The 15,466-nt window shown below is 38.7% G+C and overlaps 1 protein-coding gene across 3 annotated transcripts in view; it reads left to right on the top strand.

The window, feature by feature from the left end:
* CTNNA3 (catenin alpha 3) overlaps positions 1-15,466 on the top strand; it is a 1,922,060-nt gene that overhangs the window by 80,837 nt on the left and 1,825,757 nt on the right. For all 3 annotated transcript variants that reach the window (XM_061405110.1, XM_061405112.1, XM_061405111.1), the window contains exon 3: positions 9,029-9,221. In XM_061405110.1, coding sequence (XP_061261094.1) covers positions 9,029-9,221 — 193 coding nt within the window. The remainder of the gene's footprint in view (positions 1-9,028; positions 9,222-15,466) is intronic.

The raw sequence follows: 15,466 nt of genomic DNA, 5'->3' as shown, positions 1-15,466 counted from the left end.
TCTGTATTGCTCCTATTGCACACTAGTGTGGGTCTCTACAGTGGCAGTTGAATCCCTTAGCTGTTGTTCACTCACTAAGTTGTGTCCAACTTTATGCAACCCCATGGACTGCAACACGCCAGGCTCCTCTGTCCTTAACTATTTCCCAGAGTTTTTTCAAACTCATATCCATTGAATTGATGATTCTACCTAGCCATCTCATCTTCTGCTGCCCCCTTCTCCTTTTGCCTTTAATCTTTCCCAGCATCAGGGTCTTTTTCCAATGAATCGGCTCTCTGCATCAAGTGGCCAAAGTGTTGGAGTTTCAGCTTCAACATCAGTCCTTCCAATGAATATTCAGGATTGATTTCCTTTAGGATTGACTGGTTTGCAGTCCAAGGACTCTCAAGAATATTCTCTAGTGCCGCAGTTCAAAAGCAAAAATTCTTTGGTTCTCAGCCTTCTTTATGTCCAACTCTCACTTACGTACACGACTACTGGAAAAACCATAGCTTTGACTAGATGGACCTTTATTGGAAAAGTGATGTCTCTGTTTTGTAATACACTGTCTAAGTTTGTCGTAGCTTTCCTTCCAGGGAGCAAATGTATTTTATTTTCATGGCTGCAGTCACTGTCCACAGTGATTTTGGAGTCCAAGAAAATAAAATCTGTCATTGCTTCCACTTTGCCCCTTCTATTTGCCATGAAGTGATGGCACTGGAAGCCATGATCTTAGTTTTTTTCAATGTTGAGTTTTAAGCCAGCTTTTTCATGCTCCTCTTTCACCTTCATCAGGAAGCTCTTCAGTTCTTCACTTTCTGCCATTAGAGTGGTATCATCTGATCTGAGGTTGTTGATATTTCTCCCAGCAATCTTGATTCCAGCTTGTGATTCATCCAGCTAGTATTTTGCATGATGTACTCTGCATATAAGTTAAATAAGCAGCGTGACAATATACAGCCTTGTTGTACTCCTTTCCAAATTTTGAACCAGTCCATTGTTCCATGTCCAGTTCTAACTGTTGCTTCTTGATCTGCATACAGGTTTCTTAGGAGGAAGGTAAGGTGGTCTGGTATTCCCATCTCTTTCAGAATTTTCCACAGTTTGTTGTGATCCATACAGTCAAAGGCTTTGGTGTAGTCAATAAAGCAGAAGTAGATGTTTTTCTGGAACTCTCTTGCTTTTTTTTATGATCCAACAGATGTTGGGAATCTGATCTTTGGTTCCTCTGCCTCTTCAAAATGTCATTTGTACATTTGGAAGTTCTTGGTTCATGTACTGCTGAAGGCTAGCTTGTAGGATTTTGACCATAACTTTATTAGCATGTGAAACTAGAACAGTTGTACAGTAGTTTAAATATTCTTTAGCATTTCCCTTCTTTGGGATTGGAATGGAAACTGACCTTTTCCAGTCCTGTGGCTACTGCTGAATTTTCCAAATTTGCTGACATATTGAGTGCAGCACTTTAACAGCATCATCTTTTAGGATTTGAAATAGCTCAGCTGGAATTCTATCATCTCCATTAGCTTTGTTCATTGTAATGCTTCCTAAGGTCCACTTGAAGTCACACTCCAGGATATCTGGTTCTAGGTGAGTGATCACACCATTGTGGTTATCCAGGTCATTAAAATCTCTTTGTACAGTTCTTCTGTGTATTCATTCTTGCCATATCTTATTAATGTCTTTTGCTTTGTTTGGTTAGGTCCTTGCTGTTTCTGCTCTTTACTGTGTCCATCTTTGTATTAAATGTTCCCTTGGCTTCTCTGATTTTCTTGGAGAGATCTCTAGTCTTTTCCATTCTATTGTTTTCCTTTATTTCTTTTCATTGTTCATTTAAGAAGACCTTCTTATCTCTCCTAGCTATTCTCTGGAACTCAGTATTCAGTTGGGTGTGCATGCATGCCCAATCACTTCAGTCATTTACGACTCTTTGCAGCACTGTGAGCTGGAGCATGCCAGACTCCTCTGTCCGTGGGATTCTCCAGGCAAGAATACTGGAGAGGGTTGCCATGTCCTCTTCCAGGGGGTCTTCCTGACCCAGGGATCAAACCCATGTCTCCTGTGTCTCCTGCATTGCAGGCCAATTCTTTATCGTTGAACTACCAGGGAAGCCCTCAGTTGGGTATATCTTTCCCTTCTCCCTTGCCTTTCACTTCTCTTCTTTCCTCAACTATCTGTAAGGCCACCTCAGATAACAACTTTGCTTTCTTGCTTTTTTTTTTTTTTTTTTTACTTTGGGATAGTTTTGAACACTACCTCCTATACAATGTTATGAACCTCTGTCCGTAGTTCTTCAGGCACTCTTGTCTACCAGAGCTAATCCCTTGAATCTATTCATCACCTCCACTGTATAATCATAAGGACTTGATTTAGGTCATACCTGAATGGTTTAGTGGTTTTCCCTACTTTCTTCAATTTAAGCCTGAATCTTCTATTAAGAAGCTGATGATCTGAGCCAGGTCTTGTTTTTACTGACTGTATGGAGCTTCTCCGGAGAAGGCAATGGCACCCCACTCCAGCACTCTTGCCTGGAAAGTCCCATGGACGGAGGAGCCTGGTGGGCTACAGTCTATGTGGTCGCGAAGAGTCAGACACGACTGAGCAACTTCAATTTCACTTTCCACTTTCATGCATTGGAGAGGGAAATGGCAACCCACTCCAGTGTTCTTGCCTGGAGAATCCCAGGGACAGGGGAGCCTGGTGGGCTGCCATCTATGCGGTCACACAGAGTCGGACACAACTGAAGTGACTTAGCAGCAGCAGCAACAGCATAGAGCTTCTCCGTCTTTGGTGGTAAAAAATATAATCAATCTGATTTTAGTGTTGACAATTTTCTGACGTCCGTGTGCAGAGTCATCTGTTGTGTTGTTGGAAAAGGGTGTTTGCTATGGCCAATGTGTTCTCTTTACAAAACTCTGGTAGACTTTACCCTGCTTCATTCTGTACGCCAAGGCCAAACTTGCCTATTACTCCAGGCATCTCTTGACTTCCTACTTTTGCATTCCCATCCCCTATGGTGAAAAGGACATCCTTTTTGGTATTAGTTCTTGTAGGTCTTTATAGAACTGGTTAAATTCTTTGGGATCAGTGGTTGGGGCATAGACTTGGATTACTGTGATATTGAATGGTTTGCCTTGGAAATGAACAGAGATCATTCTGTCATTTTTGAGATTGTGCTCAAGCACTACATTTCATACTCTTTTGTAAACTATGAGGACTACTGCGTTTCTTCTGAAGGATTCTTGCCCACAGTAGTAGATATAATGGTTATCTGAATTAAATTCACCCATTCCTGTCCTGATTCCTAAGATGTTGATGTTCACTCTTGCCATTGCCTACTTGACTACATCCAATATACCTTGATTTATGGACCTAACATTCCAGATTCCTATACAATATTGGTTTTTTATTTATTTATTTATTTTTTTGCAGCTCTGGACTTTATTTTCACCATCAGACATATCCACAACTGAGTGTTGTTTCTGCTTTGGCCCAGCAGCTCCATTCTTTCTGGAGCTATTAGTAATTATCCTCTGCTTTTTCCCTGTAGCATATTGGACACCTTCCCATCTGGGAGGGGGGTTCATCTCCTGATGTCATATATTTTTTACCTTTTGATAGTGTTAATGGGGTTCTGTGGCAAGAGTAACTGGGCTGGTTTGCCATTTCCCCCTGCAATTGACCACATTTTGTCAGAACTCTTCATTATGACCTGTGCATCTTGGGTAGCCCTGCAAACATGGCTAATAGCTTCACTGAGTTATGCAAGCCCCTTCACAAGGCTGTGTTCCACGAAAGGGTAGTTTCCTAGCATATCAATTTCAGTATCTTCGGGGTACCTAAAAAGCATACATGAATTAGGAAAGATTAGAAAACCCTTTTATTTTTTTTGTACTCTAAATTTTAATGTATAAGTGTTACACACCATTAAAATACACTCGGTATTATGGAATTATGCATGAGAAGAATGCATAAAGTAAGAAATTTCTTCTTTTTATATTACTGCTGCTGCTGCTGCTCCTAAGTCGCTTCAGTCGTGTCCGACTTTGTGAGACCCCATAGATGGCAGTCCACCAGGCTCCCCCATCCCTGGGATTCTCTAGGCAAGAAACATTGGAGTGGGTTGCCATTTCCTTCTCCAATGCATGAAAGTGAAAAGTGAAAGAGAAGACGCTCAGTCGTGTTTGACTCTTATCTCTAATTTAGGACCACATCAGTGGGGAGCTGATTCTGTATCTATGATGAAGGTGTGTCTGTAGCGTAGAACAGATTTATAGACTGAAGAAAAGTGAACAAAACTCAAGTTCTTTAAGAGCTGCACACTTGAGATCAAAGACTTTCCATTTGAGAAGGACTATGTAAGTCTGATAAAGAAGGAAAGGGGTCAGTTTTGCACAGTGGTAAAAAGAAAGATTAGCAAGATCTGAACTTGGGTCTTACATTAGAATAATCTTTGCTATAAATTCCAATAAAGTTTTTGTGTTCCTGGTATATAACTGATTTTGTGCTGGAAAAGAAACAAGAATTATTTTACAAAATAGCTTCAGGCTAATTTTTACTGTTTGCTGGTAGAAGAGATGGGAGATGGTTTCAGAAAACATATGCACCCTCCAGCCCTTGGTGAGAATCATCTACTTTCAGGGGTCATGGTCACCTATGTGAAAGTGAAAGTTGCTCATTCGTGTCCAACTTTTGCGACCCCATGGATTATACAGTCCATGGAATTCTCCAGGCCAGAATACTGGAGTGGGTAACCTTTCCCTTCTCCAGGGATCTTCGCAACCCAGGGACTGAACCCAGGTCTCCTGCATTGCAGGTGAATTGTTTACCAGCTGAGCCACAAGGGAAGACCCCCGGGTCACTTATGATAGTTGGTTAGATCCCCATAGGTGATTTGGGATAAAAAAAAATTAGCTTTCTATATTTTTATATCCCAAGGCCTACTACATCATATGTACTTTTTGAAATAAAATGAATCATTGAAAGCATCACGACTTTAGTCAGTATTAAATAACTATATTGAGGTATTTAAAAAGAAGATTTAGGTTAAACTTGAACAACTTGCAAGGTGCAATTGCTTTTTTTTTTTTTTGATGGAAGCACAGTGTTCTTTTCACATTTCCTACTTCTCTGGCATTTATTATAAGGAACAAAGCATTTCTGGAATGCTCATTTTAATTTAAAAGCTCAGGCTATTCTATGGAAAACATTTGGCGCTTGGTGGATCTGAACAATAATAGAGGAATGTTCAGTGGGAAGCATCATGAACTGTGGCACTTAAAATAAATTCTGAAGGAACATTTTAGACAATGATACTTATTGTTCATTTAAAACAAAGGTTTTAAGCAAGGTGCTGTAATTTGTCTTAATCTGGACAAGTATCTTTTAACTCTTGATATATAAATTACACTGATAATAGCAAGATACTTGTCTTTTGGAATATGTGAAAACCCATGTAATAAACCAGACTTATTATCATCTTTACATAATGCACGATAAAGACATGTGGCCCTATTTGACTGCGTGTAGAGCACACAGAATGTGCTTTGTTAATTGACTCCTTCACATTTAGCTTGGAGGACCCTATGAGCAAGATATAGATAGACCCAGAGAGAACATCTTTGACAAGGATCTCATGGGGATGGACTAGAAAACACACGTTAAATACCATCCAACACTTGTGCCATATTTTGTCACTTAAAAAACACTTTACATTATTTAAACTTAATATAATCTTAAAGGATAATATGATTATTATGATTTTCCAAGAAAGGAAATAAATGCTTGCTATAAGGAAATCCACTCTGGGTTGTGAATATGGGAATACAGCAAACTAGGATAAAGAGGAAGGTTTGTTGGACAGAGGAGGGGAATAAAAGGGCAGATGAAAATTATTTTCATCCATATATTTCCCCTGTAGCTTGTGAGTTCTTTCTCAGTTCAGTTCAATTCAGTCACTCAGTCATGTCCAGCTCTTTGCCACCCCATGGACTGACTGTTGGAGAAGGCAATGGCACCCCACTCCAGTACTCTTGCCTGGAAAATCCCATGGACAGAGGAGCCTGGTGGGCTGCAGTCCATGGGGTCGCTAGGAGTCAGACATGACTGAGCGACTTCACTTTCACTTTTCACTTTCATGCATTGGAGAAGGAAATGGTAACCCACTCCAGTGTTCTTGCCTGGAGAATCCCAAGGACGGGGGAGCCTGGTGGGCTGTCATCTCTGGGGTCTCACAGAGTCGGACACGACTGAAGCGACTTAGCAGCAGGACTGACTGTAGCACACCTGGCTTCCCTGTCCATTACCAACTCCCTTCTCAGTTCTTGGCTAAGAACTGGATCCAGTTAGTCAAATAAACAAATATTTAATGCTCCATTAATAATAAACAAGCAAAGTCTCCAGGGGCTGCAGAACAGGAAAGATTATGTATAGTCTGTTGTCAAAGTGTGGCACATGATTGTTAAAAGGCTTGGCTCTTTGATGACATACAAGAGCCTAGCTTTCAACAAGAGTTTCAGGCCTTTTTAAAATAGTGGATACAAGTGTCTTTTTCTTCTCTACAATGGGGATCTTCAAGTTTTGCTTATGAAAATGTTAACCATATTTAGTTATTGGGATTCAAGTTTTAATTAAATGGATATTTTTCACAGTATTAAATTAAATGGATATATTTACAGTAATTTTGTATAAGGTTTTATTTCCAAATACAGATACTTAATTTCTGTTTCTAAACAATGCTCTTATCATGAGTTTATTCTTTTTTTTTAAATTATTTGCTTATTTTTATTTTGGTTCTACTGGGTCTTTGTTGCTACATGTGGGCTTTTGCTGGTTGCAAAGAGCAGGGGCTACTCTCTAGTTGTGGTGTGCAGGCTTTCTTGTGGAACATGGGCTCTAGGCACATGGGCTTCAGTAGTTGTAGCACTTGGGCTCAGTAGTTGTGGCTCACGGGGCCCTAGAATGTGCAGGCTTTGGTAGTTGTGCCGAGTAGGCTCAGTAGTGGTGTATGGGATCAGTTGCCCGGCAGCATGTAGAATCTTCCTGGACCAGGGATCGAACCTATGTCCCCTGCATTGGCAGGCAGATTTCTATCCACTGTATCACTAGGGAAGTTTGAATTTATTTTTATTTTAGCAAATCTACAAAAGTAATACATGCTCATTATTAACATATTCAGGCAATTTAAAATATAGATATTAAAAAGTTTCTCTGTTTGAAAGAGAAAGATAAATATCATATACTAATGCATATATAGGGAATATAGAAAGATGGTACTGATGAATTTATTTGCAGGGCAGCAATGGGAAAACAGACGTAGAGAACAGACTTATGGATATCAGGGAGAGGGGAGGAGAGGATGAAATGTATATAGAGAGTGACATAGAAACTTAAATTACCATGTGTAAAATAGATCGCCAATGGGAATTTGCTGTATGACTGGGAACTCAAACAGGGACTCTGTATCAATCTAGAGGGGTGGGGTGGGGAGGGAGATGAGTAGGAGGTTAAAGAGGGAGGGGACATATGTATACCTGTGGCTGATTCATGTTGATATTTGACAGAAAACAACAAAATTCTGTAAAGCAATTATCCTTCAATTAAAAAATTAATTAACAAAAAAGTTCATTGGTTTAATTACTCCATTCATTAAGCCATTTATATAAGAAACACTTATTTAACTACTTTATGTTGAAATTGATGCTTGCTCCTTGGAAGAAAGGCTATGACAAACCCAGAGAGTGTATTACAAAGCAGAGACATCACTTTGCTGACAAAGGTCCATGTAGTCAAAGCTTTGGTTTTTCCAGTAGTCATGTACGGATGTGAGAGTTGGACCATAAAGAAGGCTGAGCACTAAAGAATTGGTGCTTTCAAATTGTGGTTCTGGGGAAGACTGTTGAGAGTCTTTTGGACATCTAGGAGATCAAACCAGTCATTCCTAAAGGAAATAAACCCTGAATATTCATTGGAAAGACTGATGCTGAAACTGAAGCTTCAATACTTTGGCCACCCGATGCGAAGAGCTGATTCACTGGAAAAGACCTTGATGCTGGGAAAGATTGAAGGCAAGAGAAGAAGGGAATGACAGAAGTTGAGATGGTTGGATGACGTCACTGACTCAATGGACGTGAGTTTGAGCAAGCTCTGGGAGATAGTGAAAGACAGGGAAGCCTGGTGTGCTGCAGTCCATGGGGTCACAGAGTCTGACATGACTTAGTGACTGAACAACAACCACCACCACCCCAACTTCCATGCATTGTTCTGAGTGCAGGAGAAAGAAACCACATTTCCTGTTTTCATGGAGTTTACATTTTGTGTTGGAAGGGTGCAATAAACATATATGAACAAAAAATATCAGGCTCTGAAATGTCCTGAAGAAGCATAAAGGGTAGTGAGGGAACAGAGTGGAAGAGGATGAGGACTGGGGTGGTCAGGAAAGGCTTCTTGATAGGACACGTTGAGGGGGATCTGAGTGTTGGGGAGGCCAACTGAGTTAGGGGATAGTGTAGGAGAGAGGTAAGAGTTTACAAAGGGCCAGAATGTAGGTCATAGTGAGAACTTGGGTTTTGCCCTCCTTAGATAGCCACTGTTTTACATATTTCAGAGTGATTCTGCACCACACCCCGACACACATTAGTAATCTCTTTTCTTAATCTAAATAGATTACTACCTACTGACTTAATTGTAATTATTTTTGCCTCCCTCTTAATGTAGATTGCTGGTTACAAAGTGATATAAATAATCATTTTATATATATATCAAATAATATATATGTGGATATTATATATAGTATGTTTTGCATTGTTCCAATAGTAAAACTTGATGAGATTCCCTCCTTCCTTCCTTTCTTCCTATCTTTAGTTGGGAAGTCTGTGGTAGCTGATAATATTGCTATTGGTGACTTGACTTGACTTTTGAGAATGTACTAGTAGTATTGAGAATGAATCATATTATTACGAAATACTTCTTTTTGTTCTGGTCTATGATATCCCAAGACTGTTCCTCTTGCAATTTGTCTGATGAGTGACTTGTGTTTTTCCAATTTTAGGTTACTACACTTGTAAATTGTCCCCAGAATCCTTCCAACAGGAAAAAAGGACGTTCAAAAAGAGCCAGAGTCCTTCTAGCTTCTGTGGAGGAAGCAACTTGGAATTTATTAGACAAGGGAGAGAAGATTGCTCAGGAAGCCACAGTTTTAAAGGAAGAACTTACTGGGGCACTTGAGGAAGTTCGCAAAGAAAGTGAGTATTCTAGTCCTGGTTGGAAGCAATTGCATATCCTTATGGGATTAGATTTGAGTGTTGTGTTTTAGTTGATTTGAGTTTAATTAGTCTTTTGTTGAGCTCTGAGGAGCTAACTGTGGGCGACAGAGTGGCTCATTAGGCAGCTCCAAGTCTCAGAGCCCCACTCCTGATTCTTCCTTCATTTGTTCTCCTCACACCATAGTTTAGCCATAATAAACAGAGAAATGTACACTTTTTGTCATGAAATGAGAAACGACTAATGAAGCTGAAGATGTCTTTTCCCATACATAAAAATTGTCAGTTTCCTTGTAAACAATTGGAGATGGAAGTTTCAGACCTGGCCATCTTAGAGGTACATTTTTCATTTTTCTGGAGGTTTATATTTCCTAAACATAAAAAATTGTTTTGCATAAACTATGTATAACTCACGTTGCTGCTGTGTTACTAGTACATGATAAGGGGAAATGTAATGGGAGTGATAAATCAGGAGCTTGATATGAACATAGGCATACTACTATATATATGACAGATAACCAACAAGGACCTACTGTATAGCACAGGGAACTCTACTCAATATTCTATGATAAGCTATATGAGGAAAGAATCTAGAAAAGGAGGAATATATGTATATGTATAACCAAATCACTTTGCTGTACAACTGAAATAAACACAACATTGTAAATCAAATATCCTCCAGTTAAAAAACCACACACACAAAATTACATACTAAAAGCATGTATTTCACCTTTTGATATTTTGAATAGTTTTTTTTAAACATTTTTATGTATTTTTAATTGAAGGATAATTGCTTTACAATATTGTTAGTTTCTGCCATACATCAACACGAATCAGCCAAAGGTATACATACATCTCCCTCTTGGAACTCCCTCCCATCTCCCACCCCATCCCATGCCCCCTAGGTTGTCACAGAGCACTGATTTGAGCTCCCTGAGTCATACAGCAAAATTCTCACTGGCTATCGATTTTACATATGGTAGTGTATAAATTTCCTTGAATAGTCTTATAATGAATATATCATTAGCAGGCTATTTTATAAAGAACTGAGCAATACTCTTTTAGTTAGTGGATTGATTTTATATATCAGAATATGTTAGGAGCTATTTTGAGAGCATAAAGAAGCAAAAATCCCCATCCCAAACATAATTTTAAGAAGATCAGGGAATTTTTACTAATTAAATAATTAAAATGAATAATTAATCACAATAAACTTTAGGTCAAATACAATTTTTTTGGTTATATATGTTATATGTGTGCATGCTGTTGCTTCAATTGTATTCAACTCTTTACAGCTTTATGGACCATAGCCTGCCAGGCTCCTCTGTCCATGGGTTTCTCCAGGCAGGAATAGTGGAGTGGGTTGCCATGCTCTCCTCCAGGAGATCTTCCCTACCCTGGGATCTAACCTGCATCTCCTGTATCTCCTGCATTGGCAGGCAGGTTTTCTTTTTTTTTTACCTCTATTGCCACCTGGGAAGCCCATATATATTATGTATGATTTATATATGAAAGAGATTCTTCAGAAAATATATAAAAAACATAATGTCTAAGATAATTTGAAATAAATTCATCATTCCTCCTTGCTCCCTACCACCTCAGACCGATTTTTCCTCCTGTCTTATCTGCCATGGTATTGTCATCCACTTAGTTACCAAATCAGTTAGACTTTTTGTTTTTATTCCACCCCTCTCTTCCAATTAGTCTCCAAGTTTAACAAATTTTCCTTTTGTTTCTCAGATCTGTTCTCTCTTCTCCATTGTTAATGCTGCCTTCTGAATTTTGGATTACTGCCTTAGCCTTGCCCAATACCAAAGCCAAATGTGTTTTTTAAAAAGTAAAATATACTTCATTGTAATTTGTTTTGCATTTCTCTAATAATGAGTGATGTTGAGCTTCTTTTCATGTGCTCAAATCTGGTGCTTTGTGACTACCTAGAATGGTGGTGGGATGGTATGGGAGGAGGTAGGGCGGTTCAAGAGGGAGAGGACATATGTATGCCTATAGCTGATTCATGTTGATGTATGGCAGAAACCAACACAATAATGTAAAGCAATTATCCTTCAATTAAAAATGAGTGAGTGAAGTCGCTCAGTCTTGTCCGACTCTTTGCGACCCCATGGACTGTAGCCTATCAGACTTCTCTGTCCATGGGATTTTCCAGGCAAGAGTACTGGAGTGGATTGCCATTTCCTTCTCCAGGGGGTCTTCCCAACCCAGGAATCGAACCCGGGTCTCCCGCATTGCAGGCAGATGCTTTACCGTCTGAGCCACCAGGGAAGCCTCAATTAAAAATAATAAATTAAAAAATGAAAATATACTTATTTTACTTCCCTGCTTAAAATCCTTTTAGTAACTTTGGAAGGATTAGGGATTATCTTTCTGGATAAAGTTCAAACTTTTAAACTCAGCTCCCACAACGTTCCATGTTTGACTTTTACCATTCTCTCCTTTCTCTTTTTATTTTTTGGCTGTACAGTAGCATGGCATGTGGGATCTTAGTTCCTTGGATAGGGATTGAACCCATGCCCCCTGCAGTGGAAGCACAGAATTTTAACCCCTGGACCACCAGAGAAGTCTCTAGACACAACTTCTTAAAGGTGGCAAGCATCACGTTTATTTGATACATAACAGACACCTAATAAATGTTTGTTAAATAAAAAAAGAACCTAAGCATCATTTTATATTACAAAAATTTATAATTATTTTTGCCTATTTTTATGAAGAAATATCTTTTATAGTTATGGTTTCTTTGCTAATTCTTTGGAAAGAATATGAACCCTATTTAGTACTCTTTCTCTCAGAAAATGAGATCTATTTGCCAACATAGTTTCCATAAATCACCTGGCAGTAAATATGTAAGATGTTGGTCTTTCTTAGAAGAGAATAATAATTGTAATAATTGTCAGGAAATGGTATTTGCTTTTTTAAAAAACAGTAATCAACACTTTTAGCTCAACAGAAGTAACTTATTTTAAGGAAAAGTTCTCAAAGAGAAGTCTCTTTGGATTTTAGAATTATGCAATGTATCCCTCACTGTGTTCTGTGATAATGTGTGAAATACATATACACGGCATATGCTATATACACAACAAATACATTTGGTTAAAGATCACCAAGTGCTTTATACTCCTAATCTTTTTGACCAACTGCCAAATTGAATTCCTGCCACTGGTGTGTAGGAGGAAGGCAGTAAAATGGCAAATGGTTCTGGAATTTGGGGAATGGCTAATGCTTATCTTGTGGATAGCAGAGATAGTGACAGTGAGAGCACTGTTCTCAAAAACTTGGAAGGAATTTTAGCTCAGTGGTGGAGTTAAAGTATCAGGAGAATGCGTTCTGATCCAAGTAACTCTGTATAATACTAGAAACATATTTTAAAAATTTCGTGCTTTCATTCTTTTTTTGTTTGTGTGTGTGTGTGTGTGTGTGCTTTGTCTAGTGTCATAATGTGAAGGAGTTTTGAAGAGCAAAGTTTAATACTTTGGAAAGAGTAAAGAATACTGCAAGTAGAGGATATTTTTATCTATACTGTATATATATTGACTTATTTTCAAGAAGAATTCTGACACTAATTCAGAATTTTTTTTCTAATAAAAACAGTATAATTTACATAGCCTTATTATAGGAGTCTCTTTTATTCTGTTTTACTGCCTTCTGTGGCTTTAGCTAGACAGTCGAAGTGATAAATAAAATGGGCATTTGGTTACCTAAAGAAGCTGCTTGTAGAAGATAGTATATGGATAGTATTGGGGGAGAATGGTGAAAGGAAAGGTGAAACTGTCAAGATCCAGAAACTGTGGTCCATGTATTGATTATATATGGTCACTCATAACCTAATAAGTCTTTTACAATGGTAAAGTATTAAATCTGGTATTAAATAGTTTCAGAATATTCATATAATAGTTACCTAGGAATTAGCTAAGAATTATTTATAATGTCTGGATTACATTTTTTGCCTGTAGCCTATTTGCTACTTTTGTGTAACCTTTGCTCTTCTACAACAGACATTTTTTCCAAGTCATACAATTGCTTTAAGGATTTTTAGTGGTTCATTAAGAATGACATATATACAAAAAATACACGTTGTCAAACAACTCAATATATTTTCATTGTGAATATATGAATGTAACTTCTACCTAGATCAATAATAGAACAATAACAGAATATATAGAATTACAGAATAGAATATATAGAATATGTAGAATAACAATAAATAATCAAAATATATAGAAGTAAATAGATAACAATAGAATATATAGAATAACAATAATAGAGTAATAGAATAAAAAATAGAACAATACTAGAACCCTAGAAGCATACCCTGTGTCAGTTACTACTCTCACCACACAGGTTACCATTATCCTGCTTATTACACAGAGTAATTTTTTTTTTCCCCCTCATTTTGATTTTGTATAAGTAGGATCATACAGTATGTCACCTCTTGAGTATGGCTCCTTTTGCTCAATGTTATCTTTGTGAGGCCTTGCCATATAGTAGTTCATTTGTTTTTGTTGTTGAATGTGTGCATCCTAAGTCACTTCAGTTGTGTCCAACTCTTTGTGATGCTGTGGACTGTAGCCTGTCAGGCTCCTCTGTTCATGGGATTCTCCAGGTGTCAATACTTGAGGGGGTTGCCATGCTCTCCTCTGGGGGATCTTCCTGACCCAGGGATTGTACCCAGGTCTCCTGTGTCTCCTGTATTGGCAGGCACTTTCTTTACCACTGGTGCCACCTGGGAAGCCCCTTCATTGTTTAATAGGCCAAAATTATTTATCCACTCTATTGTTGATGAATATTTGAGTTGTTTCCAGTTTTTGGCTTTAATGCACATTCCTCTTATGTATGTATCTGTGCAATACTTATGGCTCATGAATGTAGACATCCTGTTGGGTTTATATCTAGGAATGAAATAGCTAGGTCATAAGGTAAACATTCCTATTTGGAACCAGTCAAAGGCTTTGGCATAGTCAATAAAGCTGAAATAGATGTTTTTCCGGAACTCTCTTGCTTTTTTGATGATCCAGTGGATGTTGGCAATTTGATCTCTGGTTCCTCTGCCTTTTCTAAAACCAGCTTGAACATCTGGAAGTTCACAGTTCACGTATTGCTGAAGCCTGGCTTGGAGAATTTTGAGCATTAAAGGAGTACGTCAAGGCTGTCTATTGTCACCCTGCTTATTTAACTTACATGTAGAGTACATCATGAGAAACGTTGGGCTGGAGAAGCACAAGCTGGAATCAAGATTGCCAGGAGAAATACCAATAACCTCAGATATGCAGATGACACCACCCTGATGGCAGAAAGTGAAGAGGAACTAAAAAGCCTCTTGATGAAAGTGAAAGAGGAGAGTGAAAAAGTTGGCTTAAAACTCAACATTCAAAAAACGAAGATCATGGCTTCCAGTCCCATCACTTCATGGCAAATAGAAGGGGAGAAAGTGGAAACAGTGACAGATTTTATTTTCTTGGGGTCCGGAATCACTGTGGATGGTGACTGCAGCCATGAAATTAAAAGATGCTCAGTCCTTGGAAGGAAAGCTTTGATAAACCTAGATAGCATATTAAAAAGCAGAGACATCACTTTGTCAACAAAGGTCTGGATAGTCAAATCTATGGTTTTTCCAGTTGTCATGTATGAATGTGAGAGTTGGACCATAAAGAAAATGGAATACTGAAGAATTGATGCTTGTGAACTCTCGTGCTGGAGAAGACTCTTGAGAGTCCCTTGGATGGCTAGGAGATAAAACCAGTCAATCCTAAAGAAAATCAACCCTGAATATTCATTGGAAGGACTGATGCGGAAGCTGAAGCTCTAATGCTTTGGCCACCTGATATGAAGAGCCGACTCATTGGAAAAGACCCTGATGCAGGGAAAGATTGAGGGCAGGAGGAGAAGGGGGCGACAGAGGATGAGATGGTTGAATGGTATCACTGACTCAATGGACATGAGTTTGAGCAAACTCTGGGAGATAGTGAAGGACAGGGGAGCCTGGTGTGCTGCAGTCCATGGGGTCACAAAGAGTGGAACATGATTTAGTGACTGAATAACAACAACAACAAATGCAATTCTATTTTTAGTTTTTAAAGAAATCTCTATACTGTTTTCCACAGTGACAATCAATTCACATCCCCAGCAGCGGTATAGGAGGGTTCCTTTTTTTCCACACTCTTTCCAGCATCTGTCGACTTTCTAATGGTGGCCATTCTGACCTGTGTGATGTGATA

This window comes from Bos javanicus, chromosome 28 (genome assembly GCF_032452875.1).
Source record: "Bos javanicus breed banteng chromosome 28, ARS-OSU_banteng_1.0, whole genome shotgun sequence".
Classification (NCBI taxonomy): domain Eukaryota; kingdom Metazoa; phylum Chordata; class Mammalia; order Artiodactyla; family Bovidae; genus Bos; species Bos javanicus.
This window is presented reverse-complemented; position numbering and strand designations above follow the sequence as displayed.